At 40.2% G+C, this 14164-nt stretch overlaps 1 protein-coding gene across 1 annotated transcript in view; it reads right to left on the bottom strand.

Annotated features, from left to right (window-relative positions):
* The window catches only part of EGFR (epidermal growth factor receptor), a 224863-nt gene that overhangs the window by 35769 nt on the left and 174930 nt on the right, over positions 1-14164 (bottom strand). The window contains exons 9-15 of the mRNA XM_090050021.1: positions 12571-12697; positions 12374-12447; positions 11250-11340; positions 9371-9570; positions 7033-7165; positions 5313-5412; positions 3128-3285 (exon numbers count right to left, since the gene is read on the bottom strand). Of these exons, the coding sequence (XP_089906147.1) occupies positions 3128-3285; positions 5313-5412; positions 7033-7165; positions 9371-9570; positions 11250-11340; positions 12374-12447; positions 12571-12697 (883 nt within the window). The remainder of the gene's footprint in view (positions 1-3127; positions 3286-5312; positions 5413-7032; positions 7166-9370; positions 9571-11249; positions 11341-12373; positions 12448-12570; positions 12698-14164) is intronic.

Genomic DNA, 14164 nt, shown 5'->3' with positions numbered 1-14164 from the left:
ATTACCCCGAATAAAAGGGATGCTGACAGAACATCCACGGTCTATTACCAGCTAGTCATTTCTTAAATCAGAAACTGGAGGCTGAAGAGGGGGGCACAGATTTTAATTTATGTCCTCTTTTCTATTTTTTTCCCCAAAAGAAAATCCATCAATATGTAGCCAAGTAGGATAAAGGTAAAAGATATTAGAAAATGATAAATCCGTTTGCGCTTTTCAACTTTCATGTGATTTTATGATTCATTTCACAAGTCAAAGGAGAAATGAAGCACATAACAAATATCCACCCAAGGCTAAATATAACCATCCTTCTTAATGTGGAATTTTATGATGACACCCAACATAAGTAACCTAGGTTTTATGGAATCTAAGCTATCACTTTTTCCATTCTTGAATTATTTTTCCTCTGTTCCTTACAGAAACTAAAATGAGAAATGTGACCTTGTATTATAAACTGTCTGGAGACCTTACATATATATTAGAGTGAACCTAAGGGCAGTTGTAATCTTTGAAATACAACTCTGCTATCCACTTATGGTAAAATTACTGCAGGGTACAGTCCCTGTAATCATTGTGTCCTGGTGCTGTATCAGACTTGGTTTTTTTCATCTGTCTACATAAATATGAATTGTTTCAGAACAGATGCAGATATTTATTTCCCAATTTCATCACATTTTTAACAACTTTCTCCTCAAGCCATTGTTTTTAACTTGATCTATTATAACCAGGTTGCTTTGATTTATGGCCTTTCAGAGGAAACTCAGACTCACAGTCCAAGTTACTTCAGAACCATAAAAGAAATGGAAAACCAGTGAGCTTTTTAAAAGCCTTATGAGACTTTTTCTCTGCCCTTTCTTTTTCATTAACCTTCTAAATAACAAAGCTGAATGTGTGCCAAGTCATAATGGCCACCTTTTTTTTTCCTGGACATTTAACATAAATAATCACAACATTTCTCAATCAATAATTATATCATTTGTAAGGAGGCACACCACATCAGTTATAGTTCTGTCTTTCTCTTTGTAGATATTGCTATGCTACCACCCCTGTGAAAATGAAAGGAAACCAAACCACTAAACATTAAAGAGATTAATCATGTTAGTTACTGGAAGTATATAACCTGAGTAATTCCAGAGCTTTGGTGAGGTTAACGCTCTTTTTAAATATAGTGTGTTTTCTCAGGTGTACTTGGAGACGGACAAAAATTACTGCACAAAAATCCCCAAGCAGTTAGAGAGAAAGAAGAGACAAAGGAGAAAAATAAGTATTTTGGGCTGGGGAGAGGACTGTCACACTTTTGTGTTTTCCTTGTAAAACCTGACCAAACTGTAGCTGAAAGTATCACCAAAGACAGTTATAAGAGGTGAAATCCTTTGCAGCAAATATAAAGAAACTGAGACACTGTAAGTAAATACTTCCAAGATACAACAAAGAGATTAGGCTGAAATCTGATGGTTGGGAAAGTCCTGTTCATTTGCAGCTTCCTCAAAATAAGGAACCAAAAGCCTGATCCTGAAAATCCTTACTTGTATGAATGGCCCTACTTAAGTCAATGCAAGGAGTTGCCTGGCACAAAACACAAAACTTGGGCTAGAAAGAAAATTATGAACTGCTCCTTATGATATTGCGGTTGTCAGTTGGAAAAAGGGATGTGACATAAAAATGAGTAACATGCTGATTGCCACCAGGGAGAAGAAGGCTGGTCTTGTGGTTATGTCCCTACACTGGGAATCCAAAGTGCCAAGTTCAATTTCTGCTCCTGCCACAGATCTTTTGGATGACCGCCAGGATCTTTTTGCCTTAATTTCTCACCTATAGACGGAGATAATAAAGCTGCTTTCTCTATCTTGGGCATGTATCGTCTGGGGTGCGGGCTGTCGCTTGCTGTGTATTTAGGCAGCAGTTATGCCCCAGCCTCACCTGGGAGCTTTGTGCATTACTGCAGTACAAACAACAACTGCATATGGAGTCTGTCTCACTCGCATCAACAAGAATATTAGTATTAGTGACAGTTAAAAGTCATTTGCATATGGTTAACTATTACTCTACTGAAGTGATCAGCCATGATTTCACATGGCCAGTCTTGTAACAAGGACATCGATTTACTGCAGCCTTGTTTGCGTCAACAGAGACTAATGAACATGGTTACCGGGGTACCACTTGTCAGCCAAGATCATTTGGTGGCAAAGTCATAATTACGTTGATAAGCCTGGTCTAATAATCGGGATCAAATATGGAGACATCGTTGTGAAAAACATGGCTAATCCATATTTTGATCTGAAAAACATTGTACTGAATTCCAATCTGTGAGGAGGAAAAGAGGACCAAATGCTCCTTGTCATCTAAGAAGCAGTAAGAATGCAGCTTATTTACAGTTTTAAGCCCTTCCTTTCCTTCCCTTTATGAATGGCAGTATGTGCTCATGCCTTCACTGAGCAGGCTCTTTATTTTTAATGATTTGGCAGTGAGGTAGCTGAATAAAGAAGGACATCAAGTTTGAGCCAAGTGGCCACCTGAGTGTCAGCAACAAAATTTATAGACCTCCTCTTCCATAAATTATGCACGTGTTTGGGGGTAAGAGTTTCACTGTTACAAAGAAAAGGCCTTGGGGAGAAGAGAAGAATATTCTTTATGTTCTGAAAACAATGCAGGACATCACTACCACAATCATCTTAAAGGAATGGTACACATGTAGCTCTGTCAAGGGAAACATATGCTTATAAAATGATCACAAGAATCCACCAGATGTCACTGCTGTGGAAGCCAAACATAGCAGACCAAGCAGTCAACTGGTGGCAAAAAATAGATCAAGCATGAATAGCAAAGTTTCATACAACTCCAGTAAGCTTATATAAGAAAACAACCAGCTTTAAATGTGCTAACACCATTTCCTTTGCAGTTTTTTTTGCCTTCTCTGCATAGACCAGAAATGCCAGCAGAGTTTTCTTGTTACAACCTCAACTACACGTCACAGAGCACCACATATATATTCATTACCTCTATAGTTGGATGCCTTAAAAAAAAAAAAAAAAAAAAAAAAAAGAGGGTGGGGGAGGATAATCCCGTATAAACAGAAAGGGACAAGATACTTGCTTCCATAGACAAGTAAAGTAATTTGTATTTTACTCACCCCCGAGTGCAATTTGGATGGCAGAGCTGACAAACTGAATTTTCATCTGCGTATTTCCAGACTAAGGTATCATTCTCACCCAGGACTCCAGCTGGGCAGGATTTAACACAGTGAGGACCATCAATATAATGGGCACACTTCATACAGTTGTCTGGTCCCTGAATAAAGACCAAGAAATTGTAATACATTTGCCCTAGCCACATACTGACTTATGTGAACAGAGGCTTTTGATACAGTTGTTTGATCATTTGACATATAAACGTTCCTCTGTTGCATTATCTCCTAAAGAAATGCTCACAAATTTCTATTACTTTTATACAACACGTTCTGAAGATCCTGATGTTAAATGAAGCAGCTGTCTGAGTCTCATCTCTGCTGAATGGTTCTTACTCATTTATAATTTTCTTACCTTCTGCCTTACTAAAAAGCTTACATTTTTTGTTTAAAACCATGAGTATTTTTATGATATCCTGATAACAAACAACTGTAACACCCAGAGGCCAGGTCCCCAGCTGGGGAAAATCTCCATAGTTTTAATGAAACCTGTGGAGATGCACCAATTGCTATGAACTAGGGATTGGGCCCATAATTGTCCTTGATTTTTTGCATTATCTTCTGAAACATTGTTTTCTTTTCTACTGCAGAAGGAAGGACATTTAGATGGAAATAGAAAGGCCCACCATACTTCTATTTCCATGTGCTTTTCCCTGGCCTTTTTCTATAGCAGTGACATTTTCACTGAGATTGTAACAGCAGCAGAAAGATATTCCTGGTGCTCTGCAGGAGAACAAGCAGTCCTGGGTGATGAAATTGCATCTTTTGAAGAAAAAGCTGGAAATGCTAGTTTCATGACAGTAGGACGGCAGCGAGATTGCATGTCAGCAGAGTATGACTTTTTAGTTATATGATATCAGTAGGCAATCAATCACAAAGAGGGTTTTTTCCAGTTTTAAAATTGAAATATTCAGATTATCTTGCTGGTCTAGTGCATTTCCAAGCAGGGACACGATGAAATGCATCATGAGGTTGCTATACCAGATTCTCATCAGTGATCTAGTGTGATCAGTGTGTGTTTACTTGAATTACTACTTTTAATGCCTAAGAGTCCTGCTAATGGAACAGGCCTCTATTTTGCTAGGTGCTATACAAATACAGAGCAAAAAGATGGCCCACCAGCTGGAAGGAGTTTGCGGTCAGAGTTACAGGGCAAATGACCCACACAATTCTAAAACATAAAGGGGAGGAACAAAATATTTGCATTACTGACCAGTGCCTTTTCCAGCTGATTAGGAAACGCCAGGCACCCTGTCAGGATACTGGCTACATTGTAGTAAGGTTGTCAGCAGTTAGATTGTAAAACAGAGGGTAGAGTAAAAGGGGAACTATGAGGATCTGGGAGGGAAACAGAAGCTCCTATTCTTTTCAAGAAAGCCAAATATCAGATTAATGGCCACATGAATTCAAATGCCCTGCAAATTAAAAATGTGGGCCCAAATTCAGGCCTGCATTTGGAGATGCACCCTCTTACTTCAGGGTTGAATTTGGCACTACATGTAAAAAGAGAGAGAGGAGTTTATGTTTACGTACAGGCAAGACTTGGTATTTTGAGAAATAAGAGGATTTTAAGAATCTGAAAAGGATAAGACAGAGGGACTCTGCTGCTTCTTGCTAAAGAAGATGAAAGCTTTTTTAAGTTTTTACCCAAAAAAACCCTGCATATGCATTCAGAATGCTTATCAGGATATCATAAAATTATTAATGGTTTTAAACAAAAAAATAAGCTTTTTAGTAAGGCAGAAGGCAAGAAAACTACATGAGTAACAATGAAACTTTGAAAAAATAATCATCTCATTTTAATTAGCCTTTTTTAAAATCTATATCAATTTACAGCCCATCCTTATGTTACAAAGGATATATATTATTGAATTTGGTAGGTTGGAGATCCTGGCTTTAAATAATGTGTCCACTTAAACACCTGGTATTGATCACAATTTGATCCTGAGACTTCAGAGATGAGAAACTAGTGCATTTGTCTACTAGTATTAATAATTTTTAATTACTTACATAGTACTTCAGAACCCAACCTCCCTAAAAGGGAGTTTCCACATGCTTTATGCTAACCTGCCTGTTTAACAACTGTTTCTAACATGTTCACCTAATCACAGTATTTGTATGTCGCACTTACAGGTCCTGTGCAAGTTGTATTGTATTCTGTTGAGTTTTGCACCAGGCATTCTGCATGACACGGCAGACATTCAGAGTCTCTTACAAATTCTCTTGGCTCTCTGAAATGTAAGCAAGGAACAGAAATGAATAATTGACAGGATGTCACTTTTAGATTTGTTTCAGAGCTCTTTGAACCCCTATAAGTTCTTCCTGGTTTGCATATGTGATGCCTGAAATAAGAAAATATTAATGAAAAACCTTCTTGACTAGTAAGAGCACAGCAGTGTAAGAGCACAACAAGAGAAAAGTTGAGGGGGAAAATTCAAGTCACATTGTTATGCAAAGTGATTAAGAACACATGCTAAAAAGTAGTCATCTTAACATTTTGAGTTAATGATGAAGAATCTTAAAGACCCCTGAAACATTTTAAATTAGAGCACTGCAAACAAGTCAGGAAAACAGTTCACAAGTCTCAGATTCTTAATTATTAAGAAACTTAAATAGAAATTGGCTGATAATTAGATTCATGCCCTTCCTACAACACCATGAATCATTACAATATGAAAGCAGGGAGCAGATGGTTTTGATAGCAATAGAGCTGTTCCACTTCAAGTAACGGTGTTATTAATTAAGCTACATCTAGTCATCATTTGACACAAAAATGCCCAGATCTGTCCTTCGGGTCATGATATCTGCTAGAGGTATTCACTTAAAAAAAACACAACAGCTGTTGAACTACAGGTCACTAGACAAATATAAACATTATGGACACCATCAGACAAAGTTAGTTGCGTAATATTAATGATTAAGTAAAATAACCTTTGAGGAATTAGCAAAAAAAGAAAAGAAATAATTCCTCTGAGAGTTCTGTGGATAAAAAGATATTGTGCATCTGATTCAAAATACTGAAAACCTTTCAGGGTTGTAATCAGACCATCGTTATCATGCTAGCTGATTCTTTATCACATATTTTCTTGTTGAAATGACCAGCCATCAAGACATAGGTACTTATAAATTTTGTTTATCATAAGTGAAGCTGATGGAACTATTTTGCCTGAAGTAACTGCTCTGAGTGTACTACAGTACTTATAACAAAGCTACTATTAAGGCAAGAATTGTTGTAAAAGTGGGTATGAACTGGTAGGCACCAATTCACTGATATACATGACATGTTCCCATTTATTTCAATGGAAGACCTTCATATGCATCTGAGGGCTGACTTAAATAGTTTATGCCACGTTTCAGTAAATAACTGGCGTGTAATTTTAAGCAAGCTGAAGAGCCCCTGTGAAGTAAACAGGGCTACAAAAATGGGTAAAATATAGCTCCACTGACATCAGTGTGTACATTCCCATCAATTATGCTGTAGCCATGATCTTGGCCAGACTGCTTCAAGCTATAGACAATCTTAAGAGATGGATTTGTAAAGAGTGCTCAGAGATTGATGCTCCTTGATCTTCACTGGGACTAGCGTGCTGGATATCCAGCATTCCTCAAGCAGGATTTACGTGAATTGTTCGGTTCATATTTCCCTTCTTTTGTGGGTCACCTACTCCTATGTTTGGTTAATTAGAGAAGGATATTTTCTCTCCCTTTTCTGTATCTATATACCAAGTTCAAACCAGCATTCTTTACAAAAGTAGCAAAACCAGATACAAAAAGATTCCCTGTTTTTATTTTACTCTTTATACTATCAATCTAGTCGTATAAAAATATCAGGACAATACTGAACATCTTACCCTTGCATTATATTGCACTGGTTCACACATTCCCTCTGACGCTTGAAGAAACGACAGGAAAAGCAACGGGAGGGCCCTGGCCCCCAACACCCAACATCTGAACATAAGAGGTCACAAATGTGTCCTGCAGTGGCTAAAAGACACAGAAACAAGAGTTGGAAGGTCAAGGCAGGAAATATGAAGCAATTAAAACACTGCAAATGACTCATTTTTGAGAGGCAATTATACAAAATTATTATGAAGACAATATGAAGGATCCCAACAGTAGTGCAGAGTCTGAGGAGGGGTGTTCATTCTTTTCTCAAAGCTGCAAATTAAGAGTAACTATTAGTTTTGCAAAAGGTAAAAAAACAAAAACAAACCCCAAACAAAAAGGCTGTTCTGTTGCTGTTTGTTAGTCATCTATAACTTATGAATTGTAATTCCTGATAGCAATATTTAATATATCACAAACCTATATGCTACAGACAGAAGCAATTAGGGCTTGATCCAATGTTCAGAGTTAATGGGAAACATCAGTGGACTTTAGCTTTGACCTTGACTGAATAAGGCACGCATATGGTGTTGGAATTAGTATCTCTAACCTTCAGCTCACAATCTAGAAGCCTCTAAGGCTTAAACAAGACCAAAGTGGATCTTCCCTAGCAGTTAGTCATAGCGTGGTGTGGACCAAACAGTAGGGCAAAAATATGACACCTTCATACTCAGAGGTTCCAGGGGGTACAGTGGTGTGGAGGTACCTACCTTCCACAGTGTAAGTCACATGGTGGCATCTACCAGTCCCCAAGGTCCCAGGTACCTGGAGCCCTGGGCTGGCATGGGACACCCCAAAGATCAGGCAAAGAGCAGGTGAAGAGGGGGCCTGCCTGCAGCCATCACTGTCCCAAACTGACTGGGGGCAAGGGAAGCCCTTGGACTGCTCCTAGCCCACTGCAACCAGGGGCTACCAGGAATAGCTGTACAGAGTACCAGGTTCAGCAGCAGTAGGCGTAACCCTATTCACTCTCCCTCCACAACATTTCTCCTCTCCTCAGGTTACAGGCTTCAGCTGCAGGAAATGGCTACATGGGGTGCTGGGTTTGGCAGGGGAAGAGAAATTGGTGGTGCCCCTTTCCAGTGTCTGCTCCTGGCCAGGGGGGGACACCAGCAGGGACTGTGGCAGCAAATTGGTCCCTGCTTCCTATGCCCAGCAGTAAACCATAGGCAAACCTGCTGGAGATAGGGAAGGGAACGGAGGAGAGGGGTAACAGCAGGGTAGGGGGAGGAGGAGATGGGAGTCTTACCTGCTTCAGGGACTCAAATGTCCCTGGCAGATGCTGCCGTGGCATGATAGAAATGGGATGCAACCACCCCTATGGTGCTGGGCCCATGTTCCACGCCCCACTTTTTGAATTTCCACTTATGCACAGACTTCCATACAGTATAAATGACTGTGGGCCTATACCTAGCGTCAGAGGTTTTATTTACTGAATTCCCTCCAACTGGAAATTCAGCTGCCAGAATCCAAAGTCTGTTTGCTCAGTACCTCATAATATTAACCACTTGAAAATGACATTGAGGCCTTGAATTTGCTGAGAACGGACTGCAGGTAGCAAAGCTTCCTTAGGCACTCTGTTCTTGGTACTATCTTGAGGGAAGTGACTTTTCATTAGTGCAGCCTCAGCCATTGCCCTCATCAAGCAAGAGACTGAATTTTGACTGAGCTTCCTCCTTGCATCCAAATGAAAAGCAATTGTGGATAACAATCTAGGGCATCACTCATTGAGCAGATATTCACATGAGCCTTACTATACTAATTTAATCAGCCCCAGATACATGTTGAGATCCCTGAAGTCAAACCCTAGACCAATGACAAAGCCCCCACTGACTTTAACAGAGCCATGATTTCACCACTGCTTTCCCCATGTCCAACAGAGAAACAAATGCAACTAAACGCATCTAGCTTACCACAATCACATTTCAGTGAAAAATCTTAATCCTCACCTCAGACTTCTTCTTCTACAAGCCACGTTACAACTGCTACCACAACAGGCAGGTCTGCTAGTGACTTCTCTTAAAATAGCAGAAGTCAAGAGTTAGGGTGGTTTATTTCAGTGCAATAGTGAGGAACTAGGCTTTGTGTTTGGCTATCGGCTAGGATTCAGGGGAGCTACAAAACAGAGGTAATCACGAATATTTGGCTGGTAAGGCATGTGAGTTGACACTGGGGTGGATGTGACTATCAGCTCTACTGCTGGGCCATGGAGATATTTCTGTAATTCTGTTGATCAATAAACGAAACCTAACAACCGTCCAGTAACTGGTCCACAAAGATGTTTGTGAATAGTTATTAACTTACCACATTCAGTTTTATCTCTGTTTTGTGAAATTTTTGTTTTCTGAGTAGGTGTTGCAAATAGGCTGTGCCAATTCACTGTATCAGCATAGCAGAGGTTCTTGTTTTTCATGATGGCCACATCACCATCACTTATTCCCTGGAGCGAGCGCAATCCCAGAGACTGTATCATTAGGTTAACTACAGCAAGAGAATACTGACCACTAACATGGACACAGGAAAAAAAGAACAGACAAAAGAAAAGGATGGTTAAAAATACTTTTACTTGGTACATTTTCTTTTTGATTTTCTGAGACTGAGATGAAATAGAGAATATAAGTTTTGTTCATGGAGTTTTGTTTCAAGTCCCCCAACTTTATGTATAACATTACAGTATATATGGCACAAAAACAATTTGTAAAGCCACCATAAGATTCATATCTGACTTTCTGTAAGCATCTGAAGTCAAATTCTGCAGTTAGGAATCTCTATACTGTATCCTACACATGCTAAAAATAGGGTAAGTCTAAAGTAAGTTTGTATTGGACTGTGCCACACTAGTGTGCCAGTACAGCCCTGAACATAATGAGGCCCTGAGCCATATTAGGACTTTTAGGCAATGCTGTTATTCACTCTTGAGGGCCCTGACATCAGGGCTTTGTTATACTATGGATCTTACAAATGCATAAGTAGTGAAAACAGGTCACAAACTCCAGAAAAGACAGAGAAGAATGGAAGAAACAAAATACTGTTTTACAGATGCAGGACTGATACATGTGCAGACTGTGGAACTTGCTCGAAATCTGCGAGGTGAGCACTAGGGGCATGCGAAATAGGCCATATTCAATTCGGATTCAGACTGAATCGGGGACAGTGATTTCATTTGTTTACTTGGATCACTGTCCCTGATTCAATTTGGCTGAACCCGAATCTGAAGATTCAATGCTGATTCGGGAAAAAAAAAACCCACCCCAAAAACCCCAGTGATTCGGCCACAGACACAGCTTTAAATGTTTTTTCTACACACCTCGAGGTACCAGCATGGTTCATGAATGCTGCGATGCTGGGGTGCATGGAGCATCCCACAGGAGCATGGAGGGCTCCCCATGTGCTCAGCAATGAATCTGGAAGTCCACCCCACCCTGGCTCGGTGATCAGCTATGAGGAGACCGCGGGTGCCTCCCCAGACCCAGGAGGCACCAGTCACTGAGTCAGGGGAAGGGGGCACAGAGGAGCCCCCCCTGCACGATCCCCAGCAGCTGACCAGCTGCCCCCAGCAGACCCAGAAGTGGACCGGAAGTGCTTCTAGTGCACTTCCAGGTCCGCTACCAAGCGTGCTGGGGATCCCCCCATGCTCCTGTGTGATGTTCCATGCACCCCCACCATCTCAGCATTCACAAGCTGCTGGTACCTTGAGGTATGTAGAAAAAATATTTAAAGCTGTGTTTACATCTGAATCATTAAATCTTTCTGAATCTCTCCAAATCTATTTGGATGGTTCCAATTCAATTCAGGGAGATTAAAGGGTCTCCTGATTTGATTTGGATTCGGATATTCCGCCACTGAATTGGGCCGAATCTCTGCTGAATCGAATCAGGGACTGAAGCTTCGCGCAATCCTAGTGAGCCCAATTCCCTGGTCCCTGCTTGTCTTGGTCACAAAACCATCCCTTTCTCACCTATAAACAGGCAAGTTCTTGACATAGCCACTTGGACACACAAAGCCAAATTTTCTGCTGATGTTAAATGGCTCAGATCCACTGACTTCAACCCGACAGCACCAATTTATACTAGCCAAGAATTTAGCCCAAGCTTTGCAAAACGTTTATTATTTAATCCTTTCAGACAAACACAGCTGTAAACAGAGTCTCTCTCACACTCGCTCTGGCACATTCTTTACTTACTGTTGCTTAGTTCTGCCTCTTATAATCTCCAGATTTTCAAAAGCGTGGAGATCGGTGGCATTTTCAGGCCAAGCTTGAATCAACAAAAACCCTGAAACACACACAAATCCCATCATGAAAACAAACCAAAACAAAACCTCCAAATACCACCTTGAAAATGTACTTTTAAATCAACTGCTACTGAGCTCAGAAGAAACTCTGCCTCCTTTAAGTCTTTACAAGAATTTAAAACAATGGATTGTATTTTCAGGAGTGCAAGGATATTTTTAACACTGCTTTGTAAACAATTTACTTTTAGGCCACCAGAACAGCTTCATATTTTAAGAGGTTATGTGTAACCAAGATGTACGACTAATGTATTTGAGAGAGACCACAGGATTTTCTGCTCATCAGGAAATATTGTAGTAGAAATTTCACTGAAACATGAGAAAAGCACTGTTTTTTCCAACACCGCTTGCTTTTAGGGAATGGAAATGTTGAGCAGGGAAAAGCAAAATTGGGTTTACCAGCTAAACAAACAGATTTTTCGGCTTGAATGAGGAATTTGAAAGGGAAAGCATTTGGGACGTAGCACTGTAAGATATCAGAATGAATTTCCCCAAAGTTTAGCAGCAGCTACTGAAAAAGTAATTGAGTAGATTGAAAATACGGAATAGTCATGGTCAAGTTTGCGGGTCCAGCTCTGACCTCATCCTACTTTTCTAACAGTGTGGATTCGCTGGGCTCCAGTCTCAACTTATGTTGCTGCAAGATCAAAACTCAGCACTAGCTGCTCATCTGTGTTACCTTTGGGTCCCAGGCATGGGCATCCAGATTGTTAGGAGCATCTTCCACTCATGAGATGCAAGTGACTGAGCACCATTTCCCCCAATTTTTTTTTTTAAGTCCATAAATAGGAATATACCCATTTTTTTCACTCAGTTGAGATAACATTTCCTGTGCCTCTACTTCACCACATTCAGCCCCCAAAAGTATTGCTATTTTACTCTTAGAGGAGTCCAACAAGTCACCAGATGGGACTGCCAGGGAAAATCATGATGTCTCTGGATTTACACCTGTATTAAGAGAAGCATTTTCAGAATGATAACTATCTGGCAAAATTTAAATTCAAACATATCACTAACCTGTTATTTCCTTGACTGTTTTAAAGACATCCAGTTTCCTTGGGTCCAAAGGTTTGGTTTTTGTGAATGCATCACTACAACAAAAAGAATAAAGATTTTTTTTAAACAAGAGCAAATCTGCTTTATCTGCTGCAGCATCTAAATCACCAACCCAGCCGCCTCTCCACAGGCCACAGAAGCCTCAGTTGACAACTTACCCAAAGAACGCTACTGGCAGGATGCTGACGTCCCCATTGATCTTGGTACAATTTTTGAAAGAGTCAATATTTGTAGCATTGATGGAGAGAATCCCTTTAAGTTCACCTATTCCGATCCCATTGCAAACTGTCAAAAATGGGGTGTGGGGAAAAAAAGAGCTCAAAAGTTGCATGTTTTTTTTCAGCAAGTTTAAAAAGGAAAAATAAGAAAATAAATATTGGCACAGTGTTATTTAGGGCTGAAGCCATATACCATAAAATTAACTACAGAATGATATGACGGCCTAAAGGATATGGCAATAATATAAGAGCCATAGTATATTGGCATTGCAGGACTATGTCTGATCTATAAAAGGGTCCCTTTACACTGCTCTGTCCCTGGATAGTTACAAATGAAAAATTCAGTTAGAAGAGCAAAAGTGAAAGGAAAAAGGTAATTCACAACCATATGCAAGGGCTGGAGAGATGTTCGAGACGGTGTTAGAAATAGAAAGCCTGATTCATCTCTTTTACACCAATACTAACCCAGGAACCAAGTGACAGGACTAATGTAGGAGACAAAAAAGATGAACAGGGAAGGGAGAGATGTGTTAAATCTGTAAGGTATGTGGCAACCAGGGTATAGCTATGACTGAAGTGAGTGGTAAGTAAAGAAAGGCTGTTCAACGATGGAGCGGATGTAGATTTTTTTTGTAAGCTATAGGTCTCAGCAGCTTGGCTTCGGAGAGGCCACGTAGTTGGAATTTATAATACGTAAGTCAAGAAGAGATGAAACTGTGGATGTGATTTTTCAGCAGAGGTGAAGCGAAGGCTGTGGTGTGAATGAATATTTCTTTACAGACATAGAGAAAGTCTTTATGAGGGTATAGACGTAGCACTAGCAAAACCTGCACAAGCTACAAAACATTTTGATCTACAGGGATAATGAGGATAGAGGATGGGGAGTCATGACCAAATGACATGACAGTCTCGTTTATGATCTCTACTCCCAGATGATACACATGTTACTTGCAACACTAAGATAAGACCTGGGATCTGCCAGGAAAGCTAGGTGTTTTAGGACATGGGCATAGTCACGCTGGTTTAAAGCCAACATCCATCCAGTCCACTCATCTTTAACTGTAGCTGGCACCAGTTACTTCAGAGAAAACTGCCTCTCACAATAGGTTACATATTTTTAAAAGGAACTGTAAAAGTGTTTGTGTGGCCCAGGATGCGAGCCTGTCCCAGCATGTACATAGGCACTCCTTTCCAAACATGCTGTTTTACTAGGTCAGAAGGCCGGGGAGAGCAGAGAATGCAAAAGGCAGGAATACAAATTGAGCAATCTTGTGTTGAACCCAAAAGTAGATCTGGAGGTCTGAGAGTTTCTACTGACAGCCCCTGTTTACATGCAAAATAAGTCCTTCAACAGAGTGAACACAAAAGCAAACTTTATTAGAATTTCTAATTACAAATATTGCTAGCAAATCAAGAATAACGCAATACATATCTAGATATACTTTTATGACCCAAGCAGAAACAAGCAGGTCTCACAACCTGGAATCTCTCCATCTAGCTGTCACGTAGGACTCCGATCCTTTTACACTACTTC

Source organism: Crocodylus siamensis, chromosome 5 (genome assembly GCF_052110815.1).
Source record: "Crocodylus siamensis isolate JL-2025a chromosome 5, ASM5211081v1, whole genome shotgun sequence".
Lineage (NCBI taxonomy): Eukaryota > Metazoa > Chordata > Crocodylia > Crocodylidae > Crocodylus > Crocodylus siamensis.
The sequence above is the reverse complement of the archived record's forward strand: the minus strand, read 5'-3'. Positions and strand labels throughout refer to the sequence as shown.